The following is a 23,590-nucleotide window of genomic DNA, read 5'->3' as shown; positions in this document are numbered from 1 at the left end:
CTTGAGACCAGAGCAGCTACCGGAAGAGGCTCAGACCACCGGAGGCACCTGGAAGGACTCTCTCCAACCAGCTGAGCTGTCTGCAGGCTGTGCAGGGCCCTCCAGGTTACCAACTTTGTGAGCTGCCATCCATGCTTGGGTGGGCTTTGGTGATATAGCTGTCTCAGTCATTTCTGCTCCCATATTCCTGTAAGGAACCCCAATAAAACTCACTCGTGGGCTGGAGAGATGGCTCAGCAGTTAAGAGCACCGACTACTCTTCCAGAGGTCCTGAGTTCAATTCCCAGCAACCACATGGTGGCTCACAACCATCTATGATGTGAGGTGCCCTCTTCTGGCCTGCAGGTATACATGCAGGCAGAGCATTGTGTATATAATAAGTAAATAAATCTTAAAACAAACAAACAAACAAACAAAAAACAACTCATTGTTCACCAAGGTGGACTTCTGTATTTTGGCCTGTCCTGGGAACCCTAACTGGGGTGAGTAGACATGTGTTGCACCTCCCCAGGAAAAATGTCACATAGCAGGTGTCCTGCGCAGCCTGTTGGACCAGACAGCTGTTGGGGACAAGGGCTTGCTCAGGACAGTTGGTTCTCTCATTTTCAGAGGCCTAGGACCACCTTGACCTCCTCATCCCAAAGGTCTTATGGGGAGGACTGTGCTTACCAGTGGTAGCCATCGGTAGGAGGCAGCCACACGAGGATCACAAGGTCCACAGAAGAACAGGGCCAACCAAACCTGAGTGCCTACTGTGTGCAAGACAACTTTCGGTTTGGTCACTACAAAAGGCGGCTAAAGCCTTCTCAGGAGAAGAAGCAAGGCTCAGAAAGGTTAGCTGACTTGTCCTAGGTCACACAGGCATATGTGAAGAGCCAGGTCAGTGACTACCCCTGCCTCAGAAAGCAGTTTTCAGGAGACATCTCACTTTCTCAGAAGTCTTGTTTGTTAGCTGCCTTCTCCCGTGGAGCTCTGTACCCTGAGAACTAGGTTCCTTGCCCTTGCAGTGTTAACACAGTCAGGTGGGCTGAGAGACTTGAGCCACCTTGAGATGCCCACGAGCTCAGAGCAGTGTAGACTGGGGTCCTGACCTCCCTAGCTTAATTGCTGTGTGACTCTGGGTCACAGCTGAGCCCCTCTGGGCCTCATTTTTTCCACCTAGTGCTCAGGGGAAGTCCCGTGTAGATTTATTCGTGAGTTGGATGTCGGGGTGGTGTCCTGGAGGCCCGAGAGGGCTCACCTGGAAACTGCAACTCCACCCTGGCCGCGGGCGGGGCACGTTATGTAACGGGGTATGCGGCGAGAAAGCTTTGGGAGGCGGGGGACGCGGGGCGGGGCGCTCGCGGCTATTCCGGGCGCCGCTATTTTTAGTCCATTGATGAGGCTGCGTCGGCCGCCGCCGCCGGGATTCCGGAGACGTCAATGGGCGCGCGTCACGGTCCCCGCCCGGCCTCCCGCCGGGGGAGGAGTTGGGGGCGGGGGGCGCGGGCGCCGCCGGAACCGCGGGCGGGGGCGCCCGGCACGGCGGGAGCAGGAGGCGGCGGCGGCTGGGCATGGGCGACCCTGCCGGCCCGAGCGGGGCCCGAGCCCGGAAGGCGCGGGCGGAGACGCGAGCGCAGCCCGCGGGGCCAGGTGAGGGGCTAGGGTGGCGGGGATCTGTGTCCGTCGAGCTCCCGGTCAGCGGGGTCCTCTCCTGCCCGCCCCGGGTGCGCGCGGGTGGGCGGGCGGCGTTGGACGCCACTAGGTCCGAGGCATGTCTCCCGGTCTGCAGGAGCCAGCAGCCCAGGCCACCCGGGCGTCCATTCGGGCTTGGAGGCAGCCGTGGCTCAGCCCCCTCACTTGGACACACTACCTGTTTCCCCCCGCATCCGTTTATTGTTAAGTGACCGGAGGGCCTAGAGGTGGTTTCACGGGAAATTGTGACCTGGCCTTGGGGCTAGTGTAATGGGCTTGCTCTGTCCGACAGGTTCCCAACAGGTGTCCAAAGGTGCGGATGGACCCGGGCCTTCATCTGCTTGCACTGGGGCATCCCCGCCCATGTTCAGATCAGTGACTTGGACCAAGACTTGACAAGGAAGCCAAGCTTTGAGGTGAGCCGGAGCTAGTAAGAATGACAGCGTACTGTGCCGTAAGGTCGTAAGCTTTGATGAGGGTGTTTGCGGGCATTCACCGGTGAGGTGAATAGCTCTGATAAGAAATGGTGAAGCCGACCGGGCATGGTGGTGCACGCCTTTAATCCCAGCACTCGGGAGGCCTCAGGCCCGAAGCTTACACACCTACCCAGCCACAGACCTTCATACTTACTCTTTGGGAGGGACTCAAACTACATGCATGGAAGGCAGGTTCTCACTTCACAGATCAAAGTAGCCACCCAGAAGGGATATGGGGCCACGGGCTCCCACATCCTGGAGCCACACAGCCAGTTCTAAGCTGTATGACAAGGAGCAAGTTTCTTTTTAAAAAAGATTTATTTATTATGTATACATAGATGCCTGTGAACCACCATGTGGTTGCTGGGAATTGAACTCAGAACATTTGGAAGAACAGTCAGTCAGTGCTCTTACCGCTGAGCCATCTCTCCAGACTATTCCCCAGCCCCCCAATGAACAAGAGCAATGGCCTGGTCTTTCTCGGTGAGCAATGGAAACAGTCCCGTTCTTGCAGTACTGTCAGGCTGCCGTGAGAAAATGCCAGTAAAATCCTTAGCTGTTGTTTTTATTTTGTGACCACTGTCCAGTGTGACGCGGTGTTCAGGTCTGCCAGGGCTTCAGGAGCCCCATCATCCATGTCTTGTGGCGAATGAGGCTTCTAGTTAAAAGGACATTTAAATGCTCCATAGAGAAGAGCTAGCCAGAAGCCGGGCGGTGGTGGCGCACGCCTTTAATCCCAGCACGCCTTTAATCCCAGAACTCGAGAGGCAGAGGCAGGCGGATCGCTGTGAGTTCGAGGCCAGCCTGGTCTACAAAGTGAGTCCAGGATGGCCAAGGCTACACAGAGAAACCCTGTCTCGAAAAAAACAAACAAACAAACAAACAAAAAAAAAGAGCTAGCCAGTTCCCGGTGGGTCCCCAAACGGAAGGATGCCCCTCCCCCACCTAGCCAGCCTTACCCTTAGCTCAAGTGTAGCTGTCTGGGTCAGCCCTTGCTCCCCACCCCCACAGGCCTCAGCGCCTGCCCATGGGTATCAGACTGAAGGCTGTGGTGCTGGGCCGACTGCACTGCTTTCTAGTAGAGAGTTAGGTGGGCAGGCGAGTGCTAAGTCACCTGTGTGTGGTGAAAGCAGGTTAGTGTGGGGGGTAGTTGGGAGGTTAGGGTCAGATGAGATGGAAACCGGATGCAGACAGACAGATGGACAGATGTGGGATGGTAACCTCCCTGGGGGAGGGGGTAGCCAATGCCAAGGCTGTGCTTTGTGAAGAAGGCCCACATGACTGGAGCACGTGGGGAGGGGTGAGTGGGGAGAGCAGTAGGGCTGGTACTGAAGTTGGGGCTGATGCGCACACACACAACACACACACACAACACACACACACACAGAGACACACACACACCCTTTAGAGACCACCTTCCTCTTCTTTTGAGTCTCCTCAGCCTCAGGCATGGCTTCTCCACAGCACTTGTAATTGGTACAATCCCTTTTGCAGCTGGGTCCAGGGTGGTGGATTGCTGGAGATCTTGGTCTCAGGCCCCTGGGTCTTCCCCCTGTTCTGGGCACACTGCTCACAGTAGTAGTTCAGGAATGCTGCCTGTGACTGTTCGGAGGGAATTTTCACCTAGGGACAGGAGGTGAGATAGGACACCTGTTCTTCAGAACTGTGACTCACCTTCTGAGAACAAGGTGTCAGGCTCTGGCCCCCGTGTCAATGAGAGATGCAGAAGATCGAGGCTCAGTCCTCCCCTCCGATGACAAGCAGTTTCTGTCCTGATTCAGACGACAGCACACTCCTGCTGGGTAGCAGGCTTGGCACCTGCTTGCCTTCTGCTCCTGGCTAGAGGTACCTCAGCCATTTGCCCGTGGCCTTCACTTGTGGCTGTTGTCCTCCCACGGGAGGCATTCTAGAGAATCAGATTCGGGCCTTGTGCACGCCAGGCAGCTAGGTGTCTACCACAGCTGCTAGTTCCCTGAGGGAAAATCTGGGTATCTTGGCCACAGGCGTGTCCCTTAGCTGGTGGCCTTGGGGCAGAGGTCAGGAGCGTGTGACCCACCCTTGGGCCTTCCCCTGTTCGGTCCTTCCACCTTCTGTTGCGGAAAGAGCTACTTCTCCCTTCCCCAGCCCTCTGCACTACCCCACTCCAATAGCATGGCGGCCGGCTGCATTGCTTTACTCCGCCCTCTGGGCTCTAGGGCGCAGGGAGAGATGAAGGGGAGCAGAAGGGCAGGGCAGGAGGTCCAGGCCAGGAGCCAGTGCTGGAGGAGAGCCAGAAAGCAGAGGAAGCAGAGGCCAGGTGCCCACAAGTGTCTAGGAAGGAACCAGAGTCTGGAGTTGGCCTTTCCTTTTTTTCTTCTTTCCTCCTCTTCCTCATCCTCCCCTTGTCCCACCTCTCCTAGTTTGCTATGCTGGGGATTGAACCTGGGACCTTGCCCCTGCTAAGCTAGCACTCTACCATGGTGCCCCCCCCTCTGTGTTCTGAGATCGGCTCTCACTGAGTAGCCCAGAGTGGCCCACCTCGGGGGGCTGGAGTTTGTTTGTGTTCATTTAAGACACACCTCCCCACAACAGCAGGCAGCGATACGTGTGCTTGGCTCTGTTTTCTGGGACAGGTCTCAGCTGTGTAGCCTTGGATGGCCTTGAACTCAGAGATCCCCCCCCCCCCAGCCTGTGCCTCCCAACTTGACCTGTTACAAACCCTCTACATTTTAAGCCTAACTACAGCCTGAAGTTGGTAGCTTTAGAGATTGCCATTTCTCCACCGAGGAAGGGGGAGCGGGGAGTCTTTACCCTTTCTTGAGCAGCCGTGTGCTGGAGCCACGGTTTGAACCCAGCTCATCTGTTACCTTTACCTCATTTCCTGTTTAGGGACTGGATTCCTACCATAGGCATTCATAAGAGTCTCCTTGCTTGGGTTAGAAGACTGGGCTCCCCAAGATTAGAGAGGCTCACAGAGAGTCTTACTCCCTGGGGAACCCAGGCTCTGGGGCTGAGCTGGAGCCTGGTAAGGGGGGACGGAGTGGGGGGCCCAGCTCCTGTCCTTGCAGGGGCCACTTTCTCTCTGCTTCACACCCTGATGTTCCCAGGGGCTGCAGGCAGGAAGAAAGCAGTGGTACCCAGAGGCTGTCCCCTACTCCTGGCCACCTTCACGTCCCTCAGAGCCCCTTGCCTGGACTGTCTTGTCCCCCTCGTGACCTGGGTCCTGCTCCTGTTCCAACTCTCTGATTCCCCAGCTCTGTTGTCTCTAGGACAAAGTCCCTGCCCTGTGTCTGCTCCTCACTGATGCTGTCTCTCCTTCCGTAGGGCACCATGGACAGAGGCCGGCCAGCCTCTGCCCCTCCCTGGTCACTTGGTGGGCCCTGAAGTCCCAGGAGATGGTGTGAACATTGACAGCAGTGTCCTGTTGTCCCATCCAGAATGGTAAGTGCTGCTGCTGCCCTTAGCGGGTACCCCTGGGGCCTGTGAGCAGGTGGGGTAGGACGGAGGTGCAGGGCGGCCTGGAGAGGATGTGGTCTGGGGGCTGGAGGGGGAAGCCCTGCGGAGGTGGCAGGCAGGCAGGCGAGGTTGCTAAGCATAGGAACATCTGATTTCTTGAGAGATGGGGTGCTGCGGGGGTGGGGACGGGGAAGCCGGTGTCCCTAGCAGCTCAGGCTGGAGGCGCTGGGTCCTGGCCTCATGGGTGGATGAGGGAGGAGGTGACAGCTGCTCTCAAGGCAGCTTGTGCATGGTTCCAGGAAGCTGAAGGGCGGGGCGGGTAGCTGAGGGCTAGGAGCATAGCGGGGGCATGTGGCTTTGAGGGTTGGCCCGTTTCCAGGGTCTAGGTACTGTAGCGGGGAGGTACAAGTCCAGGACTGTCACCTGTCGAGCGTGGGACCACCCCTGTCACCATGGCACGATCCGACCAGTATTCCTGAGAACAAAAGTCCCAGGCCTGTGGCCAACCCCAAGGTGTCCTTGGCCATCTTACTGAGAGAATTGCTGGGGAAGTGGCTTCTTACGGTTCTGCCAGGAGGGAGGCACCGTGGACCGAAACTGGGAATCCATGTCTGTGGGGCTCCTGGTTGAGCCCAGAGGTTGCCTGATGATTGAAGACTCCCTTCCCTAGACAGATGCCGTAGGGGAGAGGGTGAGCATCTTAGAGGTCCCCACGACCTGAGATACTTGAGTGCAGCCAGGATTTGGTCACCATGCCTAGGGGAGCTGGGATTCAACCTAGCGCCCTGGACACAGGCCCCGCTACTCTCTTGCCCTCTTTCCTTTGGATGCACGCTTGTGTTTCAAGCATCGGTCCCTCAGGATTGGGACTAGATCACTAAGGAGGGCTGCAACCCCTTAGCACGGTCCCCCATGATGTGGTGGCCTCCAGCTGTAAAGTTAGTTTTTATTACCGCTTCATAGCTGTGATTTTTGCTACTGTTACGAATCATAACGCAAATACCGGTGTTTCCCGAAGGGTTCTAGGCGACCCCTGTATAAAGGTCGTTCAGCCCCTAAAGAGGTCGCGACCCCACAGATGGAGAACCACTGTTCTAGATGATTGTGAGACTTGACTATGCTCCGTTGTCTCCCTCAGCATCTTCAGCCCCATTGCTTCATGTGGAGCTGGTGATCAGGGTGCAGAGTCATAACGGAGGTAACTAAAGTAGGAAAGGCGGGGTACGCACTCAGCCTGGAGGGAAACAGGGAGGCCTGGGAAACGGGGATCCTGGGGGCTGGGCCGAGTGCGCACCTGGGAGACAGCCTCTTGCTGGCAGCAGGCTCCATAACACCAACTTCGGGACAGGGAGAATTACTGTAAGTGGAAGGGCAGGTGGCCCGGGAGATCTGGGAGCGCGTGAGTCAGGGTGACAGCAGTGGCCAGGTGTCTCCCTCCTCCTGGCCCATGTGTCTACCCTGAGCCCAGACCTGGCTTCCGGGGAACACCCTGCCTTCCCATTGGGGGCGGTATTCATGTGTGCCCTGTTGTCTGGGTGATGGTGAACGGGCCATGTCAGATATATAGCCAATACCACCCTAAGGGGCTGCCAGCCAGGGCCCCGTGAGTGTTAGAGCGCCTAGTCTTGTGACGTGGGCACCTGTTTGCCAGGCCTGGGCATGGGCCCAGGGTCACGCTCACTCTGGGGCTCCCGTCAGCTGACTATTTTGGGCTCTTGCTGACCTGGGCCAAAGTCAGGCCCCAGCCAAGAGGGCCCTGAGGCGGCTCTCCCGGTCCCCAGAGGCCAGCTCTGGTTTCTGCTATATAAACAGAAGAGGACACACTGGCTTGGAGACAGTTCCCGTCCAGAGTCTGCACAGCCAGTACATGGCCTCGGCTGGGAAGGACAGGCTGGCCAAGCTGTCACCATTCCCCGCTGGGTTCCTTGAGGCTGTGGAAAGATCCCCAACTTACCCTGCATTCTTCCTTTACTGTCTGGATTTGTGAGGCCGAAAACTGGTAAGTTTGCGGGGTAGAGACAATGAGGCACAAAAACCTTGGATATTTGGATTGTCATACCCACCTCCCATTTTGCCCATCCTTCCAGATGTTTTCCGTTGTGAATAGAACGCTAAATCCTGTGGCTTTGAAGGTGGGCGGGGAGGAGGAGGAAGAAGGGGCAGCAGGCAGCCCTGGAAATGGAGGATGCAGTGTGAGTCGGTGCACTTAGAGATGCACGGAAGACTTGGGAACCCTTGAGGACTTGACGGTGGGGTCACGGGGACAGGCTTACCCTCTCCTTCCTCAGAGACTACCCAAGGCATGTCTCTGCTGCCTGGCAGAGGCCTCCTGATTGCTCAAGCAGAGGAAGGAAGGAGTGGGCTAGGCATCTATTGGTCTATCTCAGGGTTGCTCTCTTGAGTAGAGCCCAGGCTCCCTCTCCTGTAGGAGCTGGCAGCTGGGCTGAGGTAGACTTCCTGCTAATTCTTGTCTAGCCTGCTTTCCTTGCGGTCTGTCCCAGATGCTTAGGGTGCTGAGAAGCAGGGCTGTAGTGAAGCTAGCTTCCCTCAGACATGCTCCTGGGGACCTGGGCCAGAGACAGCATCTTAGGTGGGAGGCTCCTATGTTCTCCTCCTCCTCAGTTCTTAAAAAAAAAAAAAGTTTCCCCTTTCTGAACATGAGTCTTTAGCTGGATCCAGGGCCTGCCTCTAAAAATACTTTAACAATAGGAAAGTGTGGCGGCCTTCCGGCTGAGGCTCCTTGTGTGTGTGGGGGGGGGGGGACACACAGATTTTATTTTGGAATTCAACTTTGTGCTGAGGAGGTTGGGTGGGGAGACCTAGGGCAGGGCTAAGGAAAGTTTGTGGGTGTGGGAATTCTGCAAGGTAGTGGGAGACCCTCCAAGGTGAAGAACTGGCCGGTAGAGAGAGGTGCAGCCAGAGAGCTTGTGAGGACGGAGACATGAGGCAGCCCTTCTTCCCAGAGGACATTGGGCTGATCCGTGCGTTCCTGCTCTGCTTGCCCAGGACTTCTTGAAGTCTAACCTTACTCCTCTGTGCTGCACCTGGGAGGAAGATGGGTTGGGAAGATCTGGGTTGCAGGTGGCATCTTTAGCCACGCTGACTTCCTTCGGTCACCAGCCCCCTGCCCCTGAGTGTTAATTGAGCACTTGCTGGATAGAGCTCGGAATTTCCCCAGTGTTGGACAAAGCTTCCTTTTACTGCAACCGTTTTCCTCTCACTCAGCCCCTCAGGGTTACTGTCTAGGTCTCAGACAGGGAGAGTGTGTAACCATGGTCCCTGTTCTGTCCCTGCCTGTCCCCTGCCACTCTCAGGTTTCTGCTACCAGACCAGTTCCTGGCATCCACGCTCAAGGTCCAAGTGTTTAGCCTTTCCCTCCCCACCGTGGGCCTTTCAGTGTCCACGTGGGAACATGGTTTCCAAGGGTCCAGGTTTCCCCACAAGGAGATCAGCTGGTCTAGAGCAAGATGCCTGTGGTAGCTCTTCCAGGGCTTGCCTGGATCGAGGGCTAACCTGGGAACCCTAACTGGGACCCTGTGTTTGGTGGTCACCGCAGGGTCTTGGAGAAGGCCCAAGAGACCGGGTCTTGCCCCTTCACCTAGGTTCCCAGAGTTGCCATGGGAAGCCCCTGAGGCAGTAGGTAGCACTTCACTTCCCTGCCTGCTGGCAGGGCAGGGCAGGAAGTGGCCTGGTCAGGGCTGGTGGCAGGCAGGCTCTGGGGCCTAGCAGGGAAAGCTCCCAGGCTACTTCTCAGTGGGAGGAAACAGGGTTACTCCCTCGACCCACGACCCACCCCACGGGGGGGGGGAGGCTGTGGGTGGAGGCTGTGTTAGTAAAAGTAGGGGAGGTTCCTGACCCCCACTTTACAGGATGGGGCCCAGCCCAAGGGGCATCGTGGGAAAGAGCTGCATGAGTCCACTTCCCTATCCCCTGTTTACCCAACCCCGCTGAGGAATGACAGCAGACAGCGCTAGCTCAGGCTACCCACAGTTGATGAGTAAGGAAAGGCCCCCTGCAAGGAGGCTGCACGCTGCCATGACCCTCACACACTGGTGGGAACGGATCTGCGCGTGGCTCTGCGAGTCCCTACCATGCGGTCGCCTCCCCTTGAGTCTGAATATGTGTACCGGGTTGCCCCTGAACTTCTGGTGATCCTCCTGCCTCAGTGCTAGGTGTACAGATGTGTGCCGCCATGCTTTTGTAATGTCATGTCGCATCTCCTCCTAACTCCCTGTGTTCTGAGCGACTGTTGGTAGAGCAGTGTACAGCGAGACACGGATACTCTGATTTCAGAAACATACAGTTGAATAAACTCGAACTCAGTCAAATCCAGCCCCAGCCTCAGCCGCTGAAAGCAGCGGTTCTCAACCTTCCTGATGCCGGGACCCTTTAACACGGTTCCTCATATGGTGACCCCTCAACCATAAAATTATTATTATGTTTTTTAGGTTTCTTTTTATTTTTTAATATATGTTATTAATTTATTCATATTACATCTCAATTGTTATCCCATCCCTTGTATCCTCCCATTCCTCCCTCCCTCCCATTTTCCCCTTACTCCTTTTCCCTTTGACTGTGACTGAGGGGGGAACTTCTTCCCCCCTGTATATGTTCATAGGGTATCAAGTCTCTTCTTGGTACATAAAATTATTTTTTTGTTGCTACTTCGTATCTGTAATTTTGCTACTGTTACGAATTGTAAGGTCCTAGGTTGCCCACCCCCCAATGAAAGGGTTGTTCCTGCCCCCAAGGGGGTCGTGGCCTGCAGATTGGGAACGCTGTTTTAGCTTGTGAATATAATCTGATGATTTCTCTAGAGCCAACAACACTCATGGGGCACAACCGTCCTAACCAGGGCCTGGCATACTCGCTGTCTCACCGGAGACTCCCTCAGACCGTGGGTGGACCTGTGTCTGCGCTGCACTTACGGGAACTGGAGTCGAGGCCCTGGGTTCACCGTGTGACAGGAGCTAGGGGCATCTGTCTATCAAATGCCAGCTGCAGTTTTCTAGCTCAGGATGGGCAGGGAGAGGCTGAGTGGATGAATTCAAGTGTGCTGTCTTGGTTATAGTGTCTTGCTCCTGGACTTCCCTCCCCATGCTGGTGAGAAAAGGCTTATTAGGAGTTGGTGGACCAAGAGCTGAAGGTCATGATGCCAGCAGAGGGCTGAGGGAGAGTGTGCTTGTGGCTGAGGTGGCGCAGCACAGAGCCCTAGTATGGGGAGTTGGCTGACTGACAGCACCAAGGGTGCCTTGGTAGCTTGGGCCTAGGTGTGGGGCCTGACTGGATAGCACTGGCTTGTGTCTGCAGCATTGTCACCTCTTCTCCCTGCCCTTCGCGGGTCTCAGGTGTCCGCCTCTGGTTTTGAACACAACTCCAAGCGCTACTCATGCCCCCCTTCTCCTACCCCCTCAGTGAGCAGTTGATTCTGCTTTGAGAGCAAGACTCCGTGGTCCATTGGGGATGTCTGGTCTGGGGCCAGGCTTGCTTCAGGTCTCCAAAAGCTTGCACCAGTCACACATCGCGTCCACCTTGCAGAGCCCTCTCCTTGGGCAGCTATGATCAGCAGGGACATAGCCTGGGGTTCCCCCCCCCCCCAGTCCTTACACCTTTATTCTGTCTCCGTTCTGGTACCTGTGTGGGTGGCCCCAGCTGTGTTCCCACAGAGGGACTCTTCTCGCAGACGGTGGACTGTAGTGAGTTCAGAGCCTCTGGCATCCCACTCGCAGGGAGCGGCTGCAGTTTCTTATCCCCTCCTCTAGCTTTGAGGCAGCAAGATGGCAGCCTTTGCAACGTGCAGTGGCTCAGGGAGGTTGGCCTAGGTGAGGGTTGGGGTATCCATAGTGAGTCCCCTGGTGCTTGTATGTCAGCGGCTCCTACAGGGTGGCCTGTGCCGCGTTGTGCAAAGGCAGAAGGCAAAATGGCGGGGAGAGAGGATGATGCTAGGACAGAGCTCAGGACAGAGCTCAGGCTTCAGCACACCATGGTGAAGACGTGGCTCCTGGGCTTGCCTTGCTGTGGCGCACGCCTTTAGTCTCAGCACTGGGGAGGCAGAGGCAGGCGGATCGCTGTGAGTTTGAGGCCAGCCTGGTCTAGAAAGTGAGTCCAGGACAGCCAGGAGAAACCCTGTCTTGGAAAACAAACAAACAAACAACACAGAAACACCATTTGGGGAGTAAGGGGAGGCATCTAGGACTGGGTGGGGAGCCAGATGTGACACAGTGGGGGACAAGATTATATGTGCTCCAGAGCAAAGGTGCCACACTCCTCATGGAACCCCTGGGTTGTCTTCAAATAGGGGGGGGGGGATGTAAACAGTAGGAGTGGCTCTTCCATATTTAAACAAAAACCCAAGTAAACTCTTGTGCAAGGGCCCAAGGGAAGAAAAAATCTAACTATGGATGGTGTTGAGGAAAGGTCCAGGGTGGCTCCAGCTCGCATCCTCCTGTCCACACGTCATCCTTTCCCAGGTGGCCTCTGGACGCTTTGGTTTCTTTTTCTTTTCTTGGTTTTTCGAGACAGGGTTTCTCTGTGTAGCCTTGGCTGTCCTGGAACTCTCTTTGTAGACCAGGCTGGCCTCGAACTCACACAGATCCTCTTGCCTCCGCCTCCCAAGTGTTGGGACTAAAGGCGTGCGCCACCACCGCCCGGCTTTACTTTGGGTGCTTTGGAAGGTGGCACTGGGAAAATCCAGAGCTGTGGGTTCAATCGCAGCAAGACTACTTGCTGGCTTGGGGGGGGGGGGTCTCTGGTAACTTCTGACCAGATCACGGAATGACGTCAGCAGTGCATGAAAGCTGCTCCGTACGTAGGGGACAGTGAGGATTTAGGAAGAAGGGAAGGCTGGTAGGGAGGCCTTTTCTGGTGGTGGGATAGACTCCAGGTTCCAGACGCTAAGCAGACACCACTGAGCTATGCCCTCCATGAGATATCCCCAGGTAGCCTGTGGCACTGGTGGGCTGGCATTGGTTGTGGCAGGCAGCAGAAATGGGGCGGGGGGGGGGGGGGGAGGGCACAGAGATAGTTAAGAATTCCAGGTGAGGTAGGTTTCCATACAGTCTTAACCACTGAACCAACTCCCCAGACCCTTTCCGTTCTCTTGCCTCCTAGCAAACGAGGGCTCCTCAAGCCTGGACTGGGATGGGGATGTGTGCAGGGTCCCGGCTGGTCTAGACTGGCTCCAGGTGGCTGCAGCCTGGTCTGCACTCTGGATACAGCCCTGCTCTGCAAGCGGTAACTTGTTAAAGCTGCGGTCTTCACGGCTGCTGTAGAGACCATGGGAATGCAAGCTCGGAAAAAGAGCCCCCTTGGAGATGGAGGGCATGGCCCTGGGTTCTAGACCCCAGTGTGCCACCATCTAGCTGTGTGACCTTGAGCAAATGCCATTATGTCTCTTGAGTCTATTTATAAAATGGGGAAGAGTTGGCATGCGTTTGGAAAGATTTCTCAGGCTCCACCCGGTTCTGAAATTCGGCAATTTCTCAACTAGAGTACATCAATCCTGCGAGGGGTTATTAGGAAGGCCACTGGTGAGAAAACATCAGTGCGGAGCAGAGCCCGCGGGCCCAGCCTGGCAACGCTACGCTCTTTTGGAAAAGACTTTGAAAGTCAGATCGCTCATTGGCAGGAGAGAAGCTGGGGTTCTAGCTGCCACTTTGGGGGCCAGAGAGACCCTGCTAGGCCAGATGCCAAGGCTGAGGCCCAACCCACCATCCATCTCCTGGGTGTGTCCCAGAGTCCCTTGCCTAAGCCCTGACCTGCTCTGGCTGCCCAGAGTGGCAGAGAGTGACACCCCAGGACAGTCTGAGAAAGGGACAAAGGCGGAGCCGGCCCGGGGTAGTGGTGGGCAGGAGGGAGAGGGCGCGGTTGGCACCGGGAGCAGCTGGAGGGGAGGAGATCCTGCTCTGGGGAAGCCCTGCGGGCGGGCGCGGCTTTACAACACCCCCTCCTCCCAGTCGGTTATTTCGGACCCCGGGACCCGATCCCGGGTCCGGTTTGGGGAGCCTAGTGGGTCTGGAAGCTGCTATATTTAGTCGGCGCGGCGGGCGAGAGGAAAACTATTTATAGATCAAACAATCCGCGCTCCCTGCGTCAATGGAACCCCGCGTGCGTCACGCGCGCAGACATTCCAGGCCCCCCCTCTTCGCCCCGCCCCCTCGGGCTCCCCGTCCCCGCGCCTCCTCCTGGCCGCCTCCCGCCGGAACCGCGCCGCCCCCCGCGCCCTTGTATGGCCAAAGCTCGCCGGGCCGCGTGCGTCAGTGATGCCCCCGCCCCTCCCCTTGCGTCACGGAGCGCTTAAGAGGAGGGTCGGGCTCGCCAGGGGAGCCCCAGTGCAGGAGGCTGCGAAAGTTGGGGGAGTGTGCGAAGAGGACTGCGGAGCGCACGCGGGACTAGGCTGCGACTGGGTCGCTGGTCCCGGCCAGGGGGAGTGGGAGCCGGCCGGGTAGGTACCCCGCGGGGAGCGTGCGTCTGTTTCTAGGGGTAGTGCGTGAAAGAGATGAGTGTACGCGCGGGCGAAAAGGATGTCTTTGGGTCGGTTTACAAACAAGAGTGAGTAGGGTGCATTTTTGGTGTTAAAGGGTAGCTAGCTCTTGGAGTAGGGTGAGCGCGGGCTTGAAGTTTGGGGTGCGGGTGAAGGGTCTGCAAGGTGGTTGGTGCCAGTAGGTAGTGGAGGCTTGTCCTGCAATCCTCGCCCCTCTCCCTCTGCCCCAACCAGGTTGCTCAGCGCGGCACGCCGTACTCTGTACTCTGGGCTTGGGTGCTGATCGCGGGGTGGGAGATGTCTGAGCGATGTGCGGGGAAGAAGGTACACGGAAGAGCTTTAGCGATGCTGGGACTCACCCAGTTCCAAGTAGGATTGCATTTCCACCGCTTTCCTTCCCAGGTTTCCAGCCCCTCTCCTCAGGTGTTTACTTAACTCTTCAGAGGCTGTACCTTTTTAGATTCCCTCACTGACCTTGCTGTCTGAATGGTGCAGGAAGACTGGGCATTACTGAAGGAAATGGCTAGCTAGATTGGCTGGGTAATTGCCTTGTTGGCGTAGGTTGTCAGGGTATCTAGAAGTGTAAGAAGTGTACAGCTCAGCGCTGTAGCCTGAGACACGTGGAGACTGGGTCGACATTGCTTCTGCTGCAGTCTTAGTGGGGTGCTGACTTGGGGAGAACTCTTCTGTCAATCCGGGCCACTTGCAGATCACCCCAGTGGTCCCTGTTGATCCTGTGAGGGAGGGTGCAGCCCGAGGCTTGCTCACTTAACAGGTGCAAGCCACCGTGTAGCCAGGGACCTGCCCCAAGCCGGATTCTCCCACCCCCTCCTTCAGCCCCGCCTCTTCTTCCTCCTCCTCCCTCCTTGGGGCTCCCCACCCCCACCCCACATACCCAGGAGGCCTGATGCAGGTCTGTATCTTGTGTTGCAGACTATCTGCCCGAAGCAGGGTAGATTGGCGGGGCTTGATCCGGATGTAGAGTGTCCAAGTGGAGAAACAGGATTTGAATGAAGCTGGAACAAATGCCCAGTCCTGACTGGCTGCCACCTTCCTTCCTCCACCCCCAACCCATCCCTGCCCAGGCTTCTTGTCCCAAGCAGAGGCAGAAGTGGCCATGTTTATTTCTCACAGGTGCTGTGTGCCTGAGGGGACGTGCCACAGGGCAGGCAGGGCTGGGACTTTGGGGGGGGGGCATACTGTTGTCTGGGAAGTTGTATATGTCTGGCCAGGGGTGCAGATGTCCTGTTGAGGCACTTAGGGGTGAGGTGGGGATGGGAAGGCTTCAGGTGCCAGCAGATGGTGACAGTCTTTGCCTCACACTGCCCTACTTCTGCACCAGCTTGAGTTCTGTGTGGTTTGCTTTCCCAACTAACTAGAAAGGCTAGGACTGTACAGACCCCAGACTTGGGAGTGGGAAGAGACACTGGCTCCTGTAGCCGCCTCTGCAGGATTTTTGACCAGATGTAAACTTCACACCCCCCCCCCCCCCGCCCCAGAACTCTGATGGATCAGGTGCTTCGGGCGTGTGTGTGTGTGTGTGTGTGTGTGTGTGTGTGTGTGTGTGTGTGTGTCTGTCCTCTGCTGAGCCCCTGGATGCTTGGCAACAGACATCTGCTTTAGTAGAGGGACGAGGCAGGGACAAGTTGTCCTCAGCACCCACCAGTCGGCTCCTCCGCCCTGCCTTACGGCCCTAGGACTCCCGCTGGGTTCACTGAGAAGTTCCTCTTGGGAGCCGCTGTCTCTCCTGCTGTCCAGGGCCTGCTCCCTGGGTCTTCTCTGCTCAGGTCTCGCCTCCCGTCAACATATGGTATTTAAGATTGTACTTTGAGTTTTTAGTTGTTTCTGATTACAAGCGTATGTGTGCACGCGCACAGGAGCCAGCTGTCCTACAAGGCTAGAGGGTATCGCGGACCCTTGGGCCGGAGTTACAGATGGTTGTGAGCCACCTGATGTCGGTGCTGGGAACTGAACTTAGGTCCTCTTAGCCACTGAGCCATTTCTCCAGCTCCAGTTTACGGTATTTAAAAGTCTGTAGCCACGTTACTCAACACTGGAGGAGCTGGGGAGAGTGAGGGGACCTGGTCCCCCCCCCCCAACTCCTGGAAATGCCCCAGAGAGCACAGACTGTGTATCGCTGCAGATGGTAGCACTGCGGAGCCAGTGGGACCAGCACACAGGGCTGAGGTGGTGCTGGCACCTGCTGCTGCTTTCTCCCAGGGCCACCGTGGTGGAAGAGGGCTGCGCCTTGGCTGGTAGCTTTTCCTCCATTTCCAGGACGTCTCCACAGACACTGGTGGTGTGAGGGAGGGGTGTGCAGGGCCTGGTGTGTGCCTGGGAATGTATTTTCAGGAAGTGCCCGGTTGAAAAAAAAAATCTCCAGATCTGTGCCTGGGGGCTAGGCCGAAGCACCATGGGTTGCCTCTCCCAGCCCCCACCCATGAACAAGGAGGCTGGGGGTTGGAGGAACACAGCTTCCCCCGTATTCCTGCAGGGAGACGCTGGCCAGAAGCCTTCCCTAGTTCCCAGGCCCGCTGGGGTGTGGCTGGCCTTCTGACTAAGCCCTCATCAACTGACTCGGCAGTGCAGTTAGGGTTCCTAGTTTCTGTGGTCCTAGGCCTGCCACCTGGCTGCCCTGGGTCTACCAAGCTCTTTCCTTCCCCTGCTGACTCCTCCCCTTCCCTCTCCTGGGTCTCCTTCTCCAGAGATGCCCTGTATCCAAGCCCAGTATGGAACACCAGCGACGAGCCCCGGACCGCGTGACCACCTGACAGGCGACCCCCTGGCCCTTGAGTTCAGCAAGCCTACCATGGACCTAGCCAGCCCTGAGGCAGCACCCACCGCACCCACTGCGCTGCCCAGTTTCAGTACCTTCATGGACGGGTACACCGGGGAGTTTGACACCTACCTATACCAGCTGCCGGGGACAGCCCAGCCATGCTCCTCAGCCTCTTCCTCGGCCTCCTCCACGTCTTCTTCCTCCTCCTCGGCCACCTCCCCTGCCTCTGCTTCCTTCAAGTTTGAGGACTTCCAGGTGTACGGCTGTTACCCTGGCACTCTGAGTGGCCCTTTAGATGAAACCCTGTCCTCCAGCGGCTCTGACTACTATGGGAGTCCCTGCTCAGCCCCCTCGCCTTCTACACCCAGCTTCCAGCCACCCCAGCTCTCTCCCTGGGATGGCTCCTTTGGCCACTTCTCCCCCAGCCAGACTTACGAAGGCCTTCGGGCTTGGACAGAGCAGCTGCCCAAGGCTTCTGGGCCTCCACCTCCTCCTCCAACCTTCTTCTCCTTTAGCCCCCCGACTGGTCCCAGCCCTAGCCTGGCCCAGAGTTCCCTGAAGTTGTTCCCACCACCAGCCACCCACCAGCTCGGGCAGGGAGACAGCTACCCCATGTCGGCGGCCGCTTTCCCAGGCTTGGGGCCCACTTCTCCCAACCGTGACACTTCCGGCATTCTGGATGCACCTGTGACCTCCGCCAAGGGCCGGAGCGGGGCTGCAGGTGGCAGCGAGGGCCGCTGTGCTGTGTGCGGGGACAACGCTTCATGCCAGCATTATGGGGTCCGCACCTGTGAGGGCTGCAAAGGATTCTTCAAGGTATGTTGTTGTTTTGGGTGACTGTGTCCTGCTGGAGGCGGAGGGGTGTGTGTGTGGGGGGGTCATCGCCTTGGGATCTGTAGTCATCGCCCTTGGGGTTTCTTCCCAGCTGGTCTGTCAGGCACAGGTGTACCATCTTAGGGCCTGGGACCCTTCACTCACAGTGGTGGGGGGGGGGTTCCGACAGATCTCTAGGGCTGCAGAAAAGGTGATGAGAGGGGGCAGAAGGTGTGGCCTGCAGTGGTGTTGGGAGCAGAAATCCTAGTGGGCAGCCTCTGGTTCTCCCTGGCTCCCTACCCCTTCCCCCCTGCCCCCCCCCCCCGCCTTGGTGGCAAGGGGGCCACGGGCACTTATGTCCCTGGCACTGAATGAAGGGATCCAGGCAGAGGGCTTGGTTCTTGCAGGCTGGGGGTGGACTTGGGAACAGGCTGTGTGTTTGTCCCGGGGCTGGGTGCCTGCTTGGCTACCCGTCCCACCCCCTTAGCTGTCTCCTCCCTGCCCCAGGAAAGGACAGGTGGACACATGCAGACACCTGTAAGAACAGGTGTCCTGACAGCCTTGGGGGCTCCTAGCCCCTGGTCTTGGGTTCTGGGGTCTTCCTTTTGAAGCAGAAACCTCCCCCTAATGCCTCCCAGACTTTTCCTCCCCACTCTGGCCCTCGATGGCTCCCTCCCCTACACCCAAATGTTAGGAAAATAGCTATGAACAGAGAGTGCTTTTGTCTGCGTAGGCAGCAGGATCTGGACGGTCCCCTCCCCTTGGCCCCCCCTCACAACCCTCCCCCCCCTCGCGCAACCCCATGCTCTGACAGCCTGTTCCGTGTTGCCCCCCCCTCCAGCGCACAGTACAGAAAAGTGCCAAGTACATCTGCCTGGCAAACAAGGACTGCCCTGTGGACAAGAGGCGGCGGAACCGCTGCCAGTTCTGCCGCTTCCAGAAGTGCCTGGCTGTGGGCATGGTGAAGGAAGGTGGGTGGCAGGATGGGGCCCTCGGCATAGGCGACCTGATGGGGTGGGGCAGCCAGGCTCGCCAGGCGTCTCCACCGTATTCCCCGCGCCCACCCTGAGACTCCAGCCCCTAAACACAGATGCAGCTTTAAAAAAAAAAATTATTATTTTTTCTCCCTCCCTGCCTTCTGGCGAGGGTGGGTGGGGAGGGCCTCGTAGGTGCCGTGGTCTGGCTTCTCTGACTTCTTCTGACTTCTCAGAATGGTACAGTATGAGTCAAAGACCCTCAGTTGCTGCCTGTTTCTCTGCAGTTGTCCGGACAGACAGCCTAAAGGGGCGTCGGGGACGGCTGCCTTCAAAGCCCAAGCAGCCCCCAGATTCCTCCCCCACCAGTCTCCTGACTTCCCTCATCCGGGCACACTTGGACTCGGGGCCTAGCACTACCAAGTTGGACTACTCCAAGGTGAGCTTCCACCCGCCCACCGTGCCCCTGGAAACACATGCCATGCCTTTGTGGTGCTGGGAAAGGCTCTTTCTGGGCAGCAGTAGACACCAAGGATTCCCCTCCGTGTTGTCTGGCTGTCGAAGTGCGCTGGGGCGGGCGGGGGCTGCGTGAGCCCATTATGAGCGGCTGCCATAGCCCTGGGGTTTCCTGCGGGAGTCAACAAGCACACGGGCCCTGTGTAGGCCTCACCTGCACTCCTGGATCTGGCGTCGAGTGCACAGCGCAGCACAGCTGTCCGTGGCGTGATGTGGCTGCTGAGGGGTCTTCTGTGGCACTTACCTCTCCGTGTTCCTTTTAGTTCCAGGAGCTGGTGCTGCCCCGCTTCGGGAAGGAAGATGCCGGCGACGTGCAGCAGTTCTATGACTTGCTCTCCGGTTCCCTGGATGTTATCCGAAAGTGGGCAGAGAAGATCCCCGGCTTTGCAGAGCTTTCCCCAGGAGACCAAGACCTGTTGCTGGAGTCTGCCTTCCTTGAGCTCTTTATCCTCCGCCTGGCCTACCGGTGAGCCGCCCACCCTCCTCCTGGCCCTACCCCTGCCGCGCCAGCCGGCCCGCACCCGAGCCCTGACTGTCTGCCTTCTCTTTCCTGCCAGATCCAAGCCGGGTGAGGGGAAGCTCATCTTTTGCTCTGGCCTGGTCCTCCACCGGCTGCAGTGTGCCCGTGGCTTTGGCGACTGGATTGACAGCATCTTAGCCTTCTCACGGTCCCTGCATAGCTTGGCTGTTGACGTCCCTGCCTTTGCCTGCCTGTCTGCCCTGGTCCTCATCACTGGTGAGTGGCAGGCACCAGATTGGGCCCAGGGATTACAGGGTCCTTGGGTAGATGGCATCCAGCTGTTGTGGGGGGACCCTAGAGCGCCTGCAACATTGGTGTGTTAGGACCCGCCAAGGGGCTTAGCTCTGTTCACTCCTAAAGCTCAAACCAGCTTCTGAATGGCCCCAGACTCCTCAGGATATGGCTGTAGGTGCTGGGCACCTGGCTTAGGGTTTCTGTTGGTCTTGGAGCCTCCCTGTCAATCTGGAACCCCACAGCAAAGTGCGCGCTTGAGTTTCTCACACGCTGTACGTGGGTGGCCAGCACTGTGTCCCGGGTACGGAGGGCCAGCTTCAGCTCTGTTAGGCCCCCTCCCTGCCAGCCGCAGGGGTTGTCCCTGTCACAGATATTGGCATGTGTATCACATGGGCTGGGCTCTGGGGTTAACCGTGCAGGTTTCTGGTCCCTTCTGCTTTGGGGAACTCACCTGAACAGAACAAAATCACAAGAGCTGGGTCTTGAAGGGGTAGTGAGGAGGTGTGACTCAGCTCTCCCTCGTGGCAGCCCCAAGTCACTCCTGTGAGACTCCTGTGGCACAGTGTAGAACTTGTACCCCAGGAAACCTGCTTTAGGTTTTTATTTTGTTGTTTTGGTCTGGTTTTTTTGTTTGTTTGTTTGGGTTTTTTGTTTTTTGTTTTTTTGAAACAGGGTCTCTCTGTGTAGCCTTGACTGTCCTGGACTCACTTTGTAGAGCAGGCTGGCCTTGAACTCACAAAGACCCACCTGCCTCCCCACCCCCACCCCCAAGTGCTAGGGTTTTATTTTGTTTGTCTGAACTTTTGCAAGTGATCCAGGCTATCCGGAGCCCCAGGTCTCTCTCCCTTGGGAGTGTGGGAAACAGTGGTTTCAAATGCTGAGCAGCCTGGGAGATGGGTGCCTGCGTGGGAGAGGGTGTCAACCGAGTGGCTGACTCTGTTCTTCCTGCTGCAGACCGGCACGGGCTCCAGGAGCCTCGGCGGGTGGAGGAGCTGCAGAACCGCATTGCCAGCTGCCTGAAGGAACACATGGCCACTGTGGCGGGAGAGCCGCAGCCGGCCAGCTGCCTGTCACGCCTGTTGGGTAAACTTCCCGAGCTTCGGACCCTGTGCACACAAGGCCTGCAGCGCATCTTCTACCTCAAGCTGGAGGACCTGGTGCCCCCTCCGCCGATTGTGGACAAGATCTTCATGGACACGTTGTCCTTCTAGCCCCTGCCCTGGACTCGCCGTGCGCGCACACACACACGTGCATGCTCTTACGTCACCCATGTGCCTTTAAAAGCCCACAGCCCACGGACACCCCCAGAGCACCCCAACCCCCCAGCCTGGTTCTGAGTAAAGACTGACCCCACCGCCTCACTCCAGAAGATGGACAGGGAGCTCAAGACCCTGAGGGAGGGTGTGTATTCACGGGGGTGACCCCCACTCTTTGTCTTGCCCCTCAGTCCTGGCCTTTGTGTTTGTTTGTTTGTTTTTTGTAAGATAAACCATTTTTAACAAATACTGCCCTGCTGTAAATAAGCTGAAGCTGCTGTAAATACAGACAGGAAGAGGTTTAGGTGGGGGTTGGGAGGAAGGAGTGGGTCCTCCCCCAACAGCCTGGGCAAGCCTTTCTGGCCTCCAACCTGAGATCTCTTCCACTCTTCCTTGCACATGTACATAACTGTCACTCCAGAAGGCGAATGACGGATTCTGATTTATATTTGTGTATTTTTTTTTCCTGGATTTATAGGATGTGACTTTTCTGATTAATATATTTAATATATTGAATAAAAAATAGACGTGTAGCTGAAGCGGTTTGTCTCTGACGTCACTGCACTAATTATATAAGAGATGGCGACAGCGACCGGCCTATCTTAGCAGTAAGATTTGCGGTAAGAGCCGGTAAGCCTCAGTTATCGGTAGGTGCAGGTCATGACGAAGCCTGCCTCCTGCCGTTGCTGGGACTGGCTTTCCCCTCTCTCACGCACACATCTCACTGTGCAGCACAAATGCTGTGATTGGCTTCACGCCGTGGGCCCTCCACCCCCCACCTCCTGAGTGTTGGGATTGTACCTGCATCTGGAGCTAGTTCCTAACTCACAGGAACTACAGGCCTCTCCTGACCGCTGATGGATGCGCCCACAGTGGGTGGACCTGGCTTCAGGTCTCGGGTGTGTCTGTCAGCATTCTGACCCTGGGGTAGATAAAGGACAGTTTGCGATTTAGACTTTTTTCTTAAATATTAAAAAAAAAAATTTATTGGGTTAAAAAAAATCTTACAGTTTTGGTCAGGCGTGGTGACACGCCTTTAATCACAGCACTGGGGAGGCAGAGGCAGGCGGATCTTTGTGAGTTCGGGGCCAACCTGGTCTATAAAGGGAGTTCCAGGACAGTCAGGTCTACATAGAGAAACCTTGTCTCAGAAAAAAAAAACATTGGGGTGTGTGGATACATGCTGTAATGTGTGTGTAGAAGTCAGAAGACAAGTTGGGGGAGTTAGGTCTCTTCAACCGTGTGAGCCCCAGAGATGGAAGTTAGGTCGGCCATCTTGGCAGTAAGTACTCGTACCCCCTGAGCTGTCTCACCAGTCCTTTTTTATTTTGGGGTGATGCTGGGGCTTCACATGTGCCCGGCAAGCCTTCTACACTACCCCCAGGCCTCTGGCTTCTTGGTTTGCACGTTTGTAAGAACAGGAAAGAATAAACCTAACCTTCCGCGCTGTTAAGAGTCAGAGGTGTTTTAATGTGTGGTGAGCCTGGGAACCACGGTGGCTGACGTCGTCACAGTCAGTTTTGTTTAATCTCCATCCGGAGCGTTCCCCCACCCTCTGCCAACCCGGGCCACAGGATCTGCAGCCAGCTGTCTGTGGATTCCCAGCAGGAGGAGTATTCTCGAGTCAGTGCCTGCACCCCAGTTCACCTGATTATTGGCCACTCATTAGGGCCTGCAGAGGCAGGTTCAGCCTTGGTTCCTCAGTGATGGAGTCCCTGCCTAGAGTATGTAAGGGCTGGATTAGCTCCCCAGCACTGGAGGTGAGGTGGGAAACCGTGACAGGACAGGCGTCACCTTGCTTCAGTTGGCATCGACTCACAGGAGCCCTAGAGGCACGACCCTCATGGCCGTTCCTCACCACCCTCGGCCCAGGACCCTAGGCGACATCTCCGCAGCCTCCTTATGCTGGGAGTTGGATCAGGGCGGGCAAAACAGGCTCTGCTCCAGTCAGATCGGAGAGCTGGCCCCGAACCCCCAGTTCCAGTGTGACTCCCTAAGGAGCCCCACCTATGCCCCTTTACTTGAGATCTGGGAATACATTTCAGTCTCAGGCCTAAGAAAGGTCCATGGGCAGCTGGCTTTGGCAGACACTGCCTAGCATGGTGGGTGTCCCCTCTGTGCTATGGACTTCCCAGCATGCACCCCGGGGGACACCTATTTGCTTCAGCAGCAGCCCCAGCACCCACTCGGATTCCCTTTGCTGTCAGAGAAGCCATTGCCTCAACCCTCAGTTTCCCTATCTCTTTGATGATGCTGGCTGGGAGCCGACACCAGGCTGGTTCCCCTTAACTTCCCCTGTACCTTTAGCGTTGATAACTGCAAGGACAGAGTAGTCCCTGAGGGAGGCAAAAGAAGTCACCCTTCTGAGCTATGTGTGAGTCCTTCCCAGACTCTGAGCTGACGCGTAGACAGCAGCTGTTGGGCCCTCCAC

At 57.0% G+C, this 23,590-nt stretch overlaps 1 protein-coding gene across 4 annotated transcripts; it reads left to right on the top strand.

Annotated features, from left to right (window-relative positions):
* Positions 1-1,483: 1,483 nt before the first annotated feature.
* NR4A1 (nuclear receptor subfamily 4 group A member 1) lies at positions 1,484-21,698 on the top strand. 4 transcript variants are annotated; one of them, XM_084750835.1, is made up of 9 exons: positions 1,484-1,632; positions 1,967-2,090; positions 5,454-5,570; positions 16,773-17,662; positions 18,501-18,630; positions 18,921-19,072; positions 19,413-19,615; positions 19,707-19,885; positions 20,858-21,698. In XM_084750835.1, the coding sequence occupies exons 4-9, from the start codon at positions 16,775-16,777 to the stop codon at positions 21,112-21,114; spliced, it is 1,809 nt and encodes a 602-aa protein (XP_084606961.1). In that variant the 5' UTR covers positions 1,484-1,632; positions 1,967-2,090; positions 5,454-5,570; positions 16,773-16,774; the 3' UTR covers positions 21,115-21,698. The 4 variants fall into 4 exon arrangements, with proteins under 4 accessions (XP_084606961.1, XP_084606962.1, XP_084606960.1 ...); XM_084750837.1 differs by lacking the exons at positions 1,484-1,632; positions 1,967-2,090; positions 5,454-5,570 and adding an exon at positions 13,816-14,028 and having other exon boundaries at positions 16,773-16,950; positions 17,362-17,662; XM_084750836.1 differs by lacking the exons at positions 1,484-1,632; positions 1,967-2,090; positions 5,454-5,570 and adding an exon at positions 7,244-7,584.
* The last annotated feature ends 1,892 nt before the right edge of the window (positions 21,699-23,590 follow it).

Source organism: Acomys minous (assembly GCF_964271855.1).
Source record: "Acomys minous genome assembly, chromosome: 12".
Lineage (NCBI taxonomy): Eukaryota > Metazoa > Chordata > Mammalia > Rodentia > Muridae > Acomys > Acomys minous.
This window is presented reverse-complemented; position numbering and strand designations above follow the sequence as displayed.

Bases quoted from the DNA above. Each gene is read 5' to 3' on its own strand.
- NR4A1 (XM_084750835.1), top strand. From the start codon at position 16,775: ATGCCCTGTATCCAAGCCCAGTATGGAACACCAGCGACGAGCCCCGGA. The intron at 17,663-18,500 runs GTATGTTGTTGT...CCCCCCCTCCAG, and splicing joins GCTGCAAAGGATTCTTCAAG to CGCACAGTACAGAAAAGTGC. The intron at 18,631-18,920 runs GTGGGTGGCAGG...GTTTCTCTGCAG, and splicing joins TGTGGGCATGGTGAAGGAAG to TTGTCCGGACAGACAGCCTA.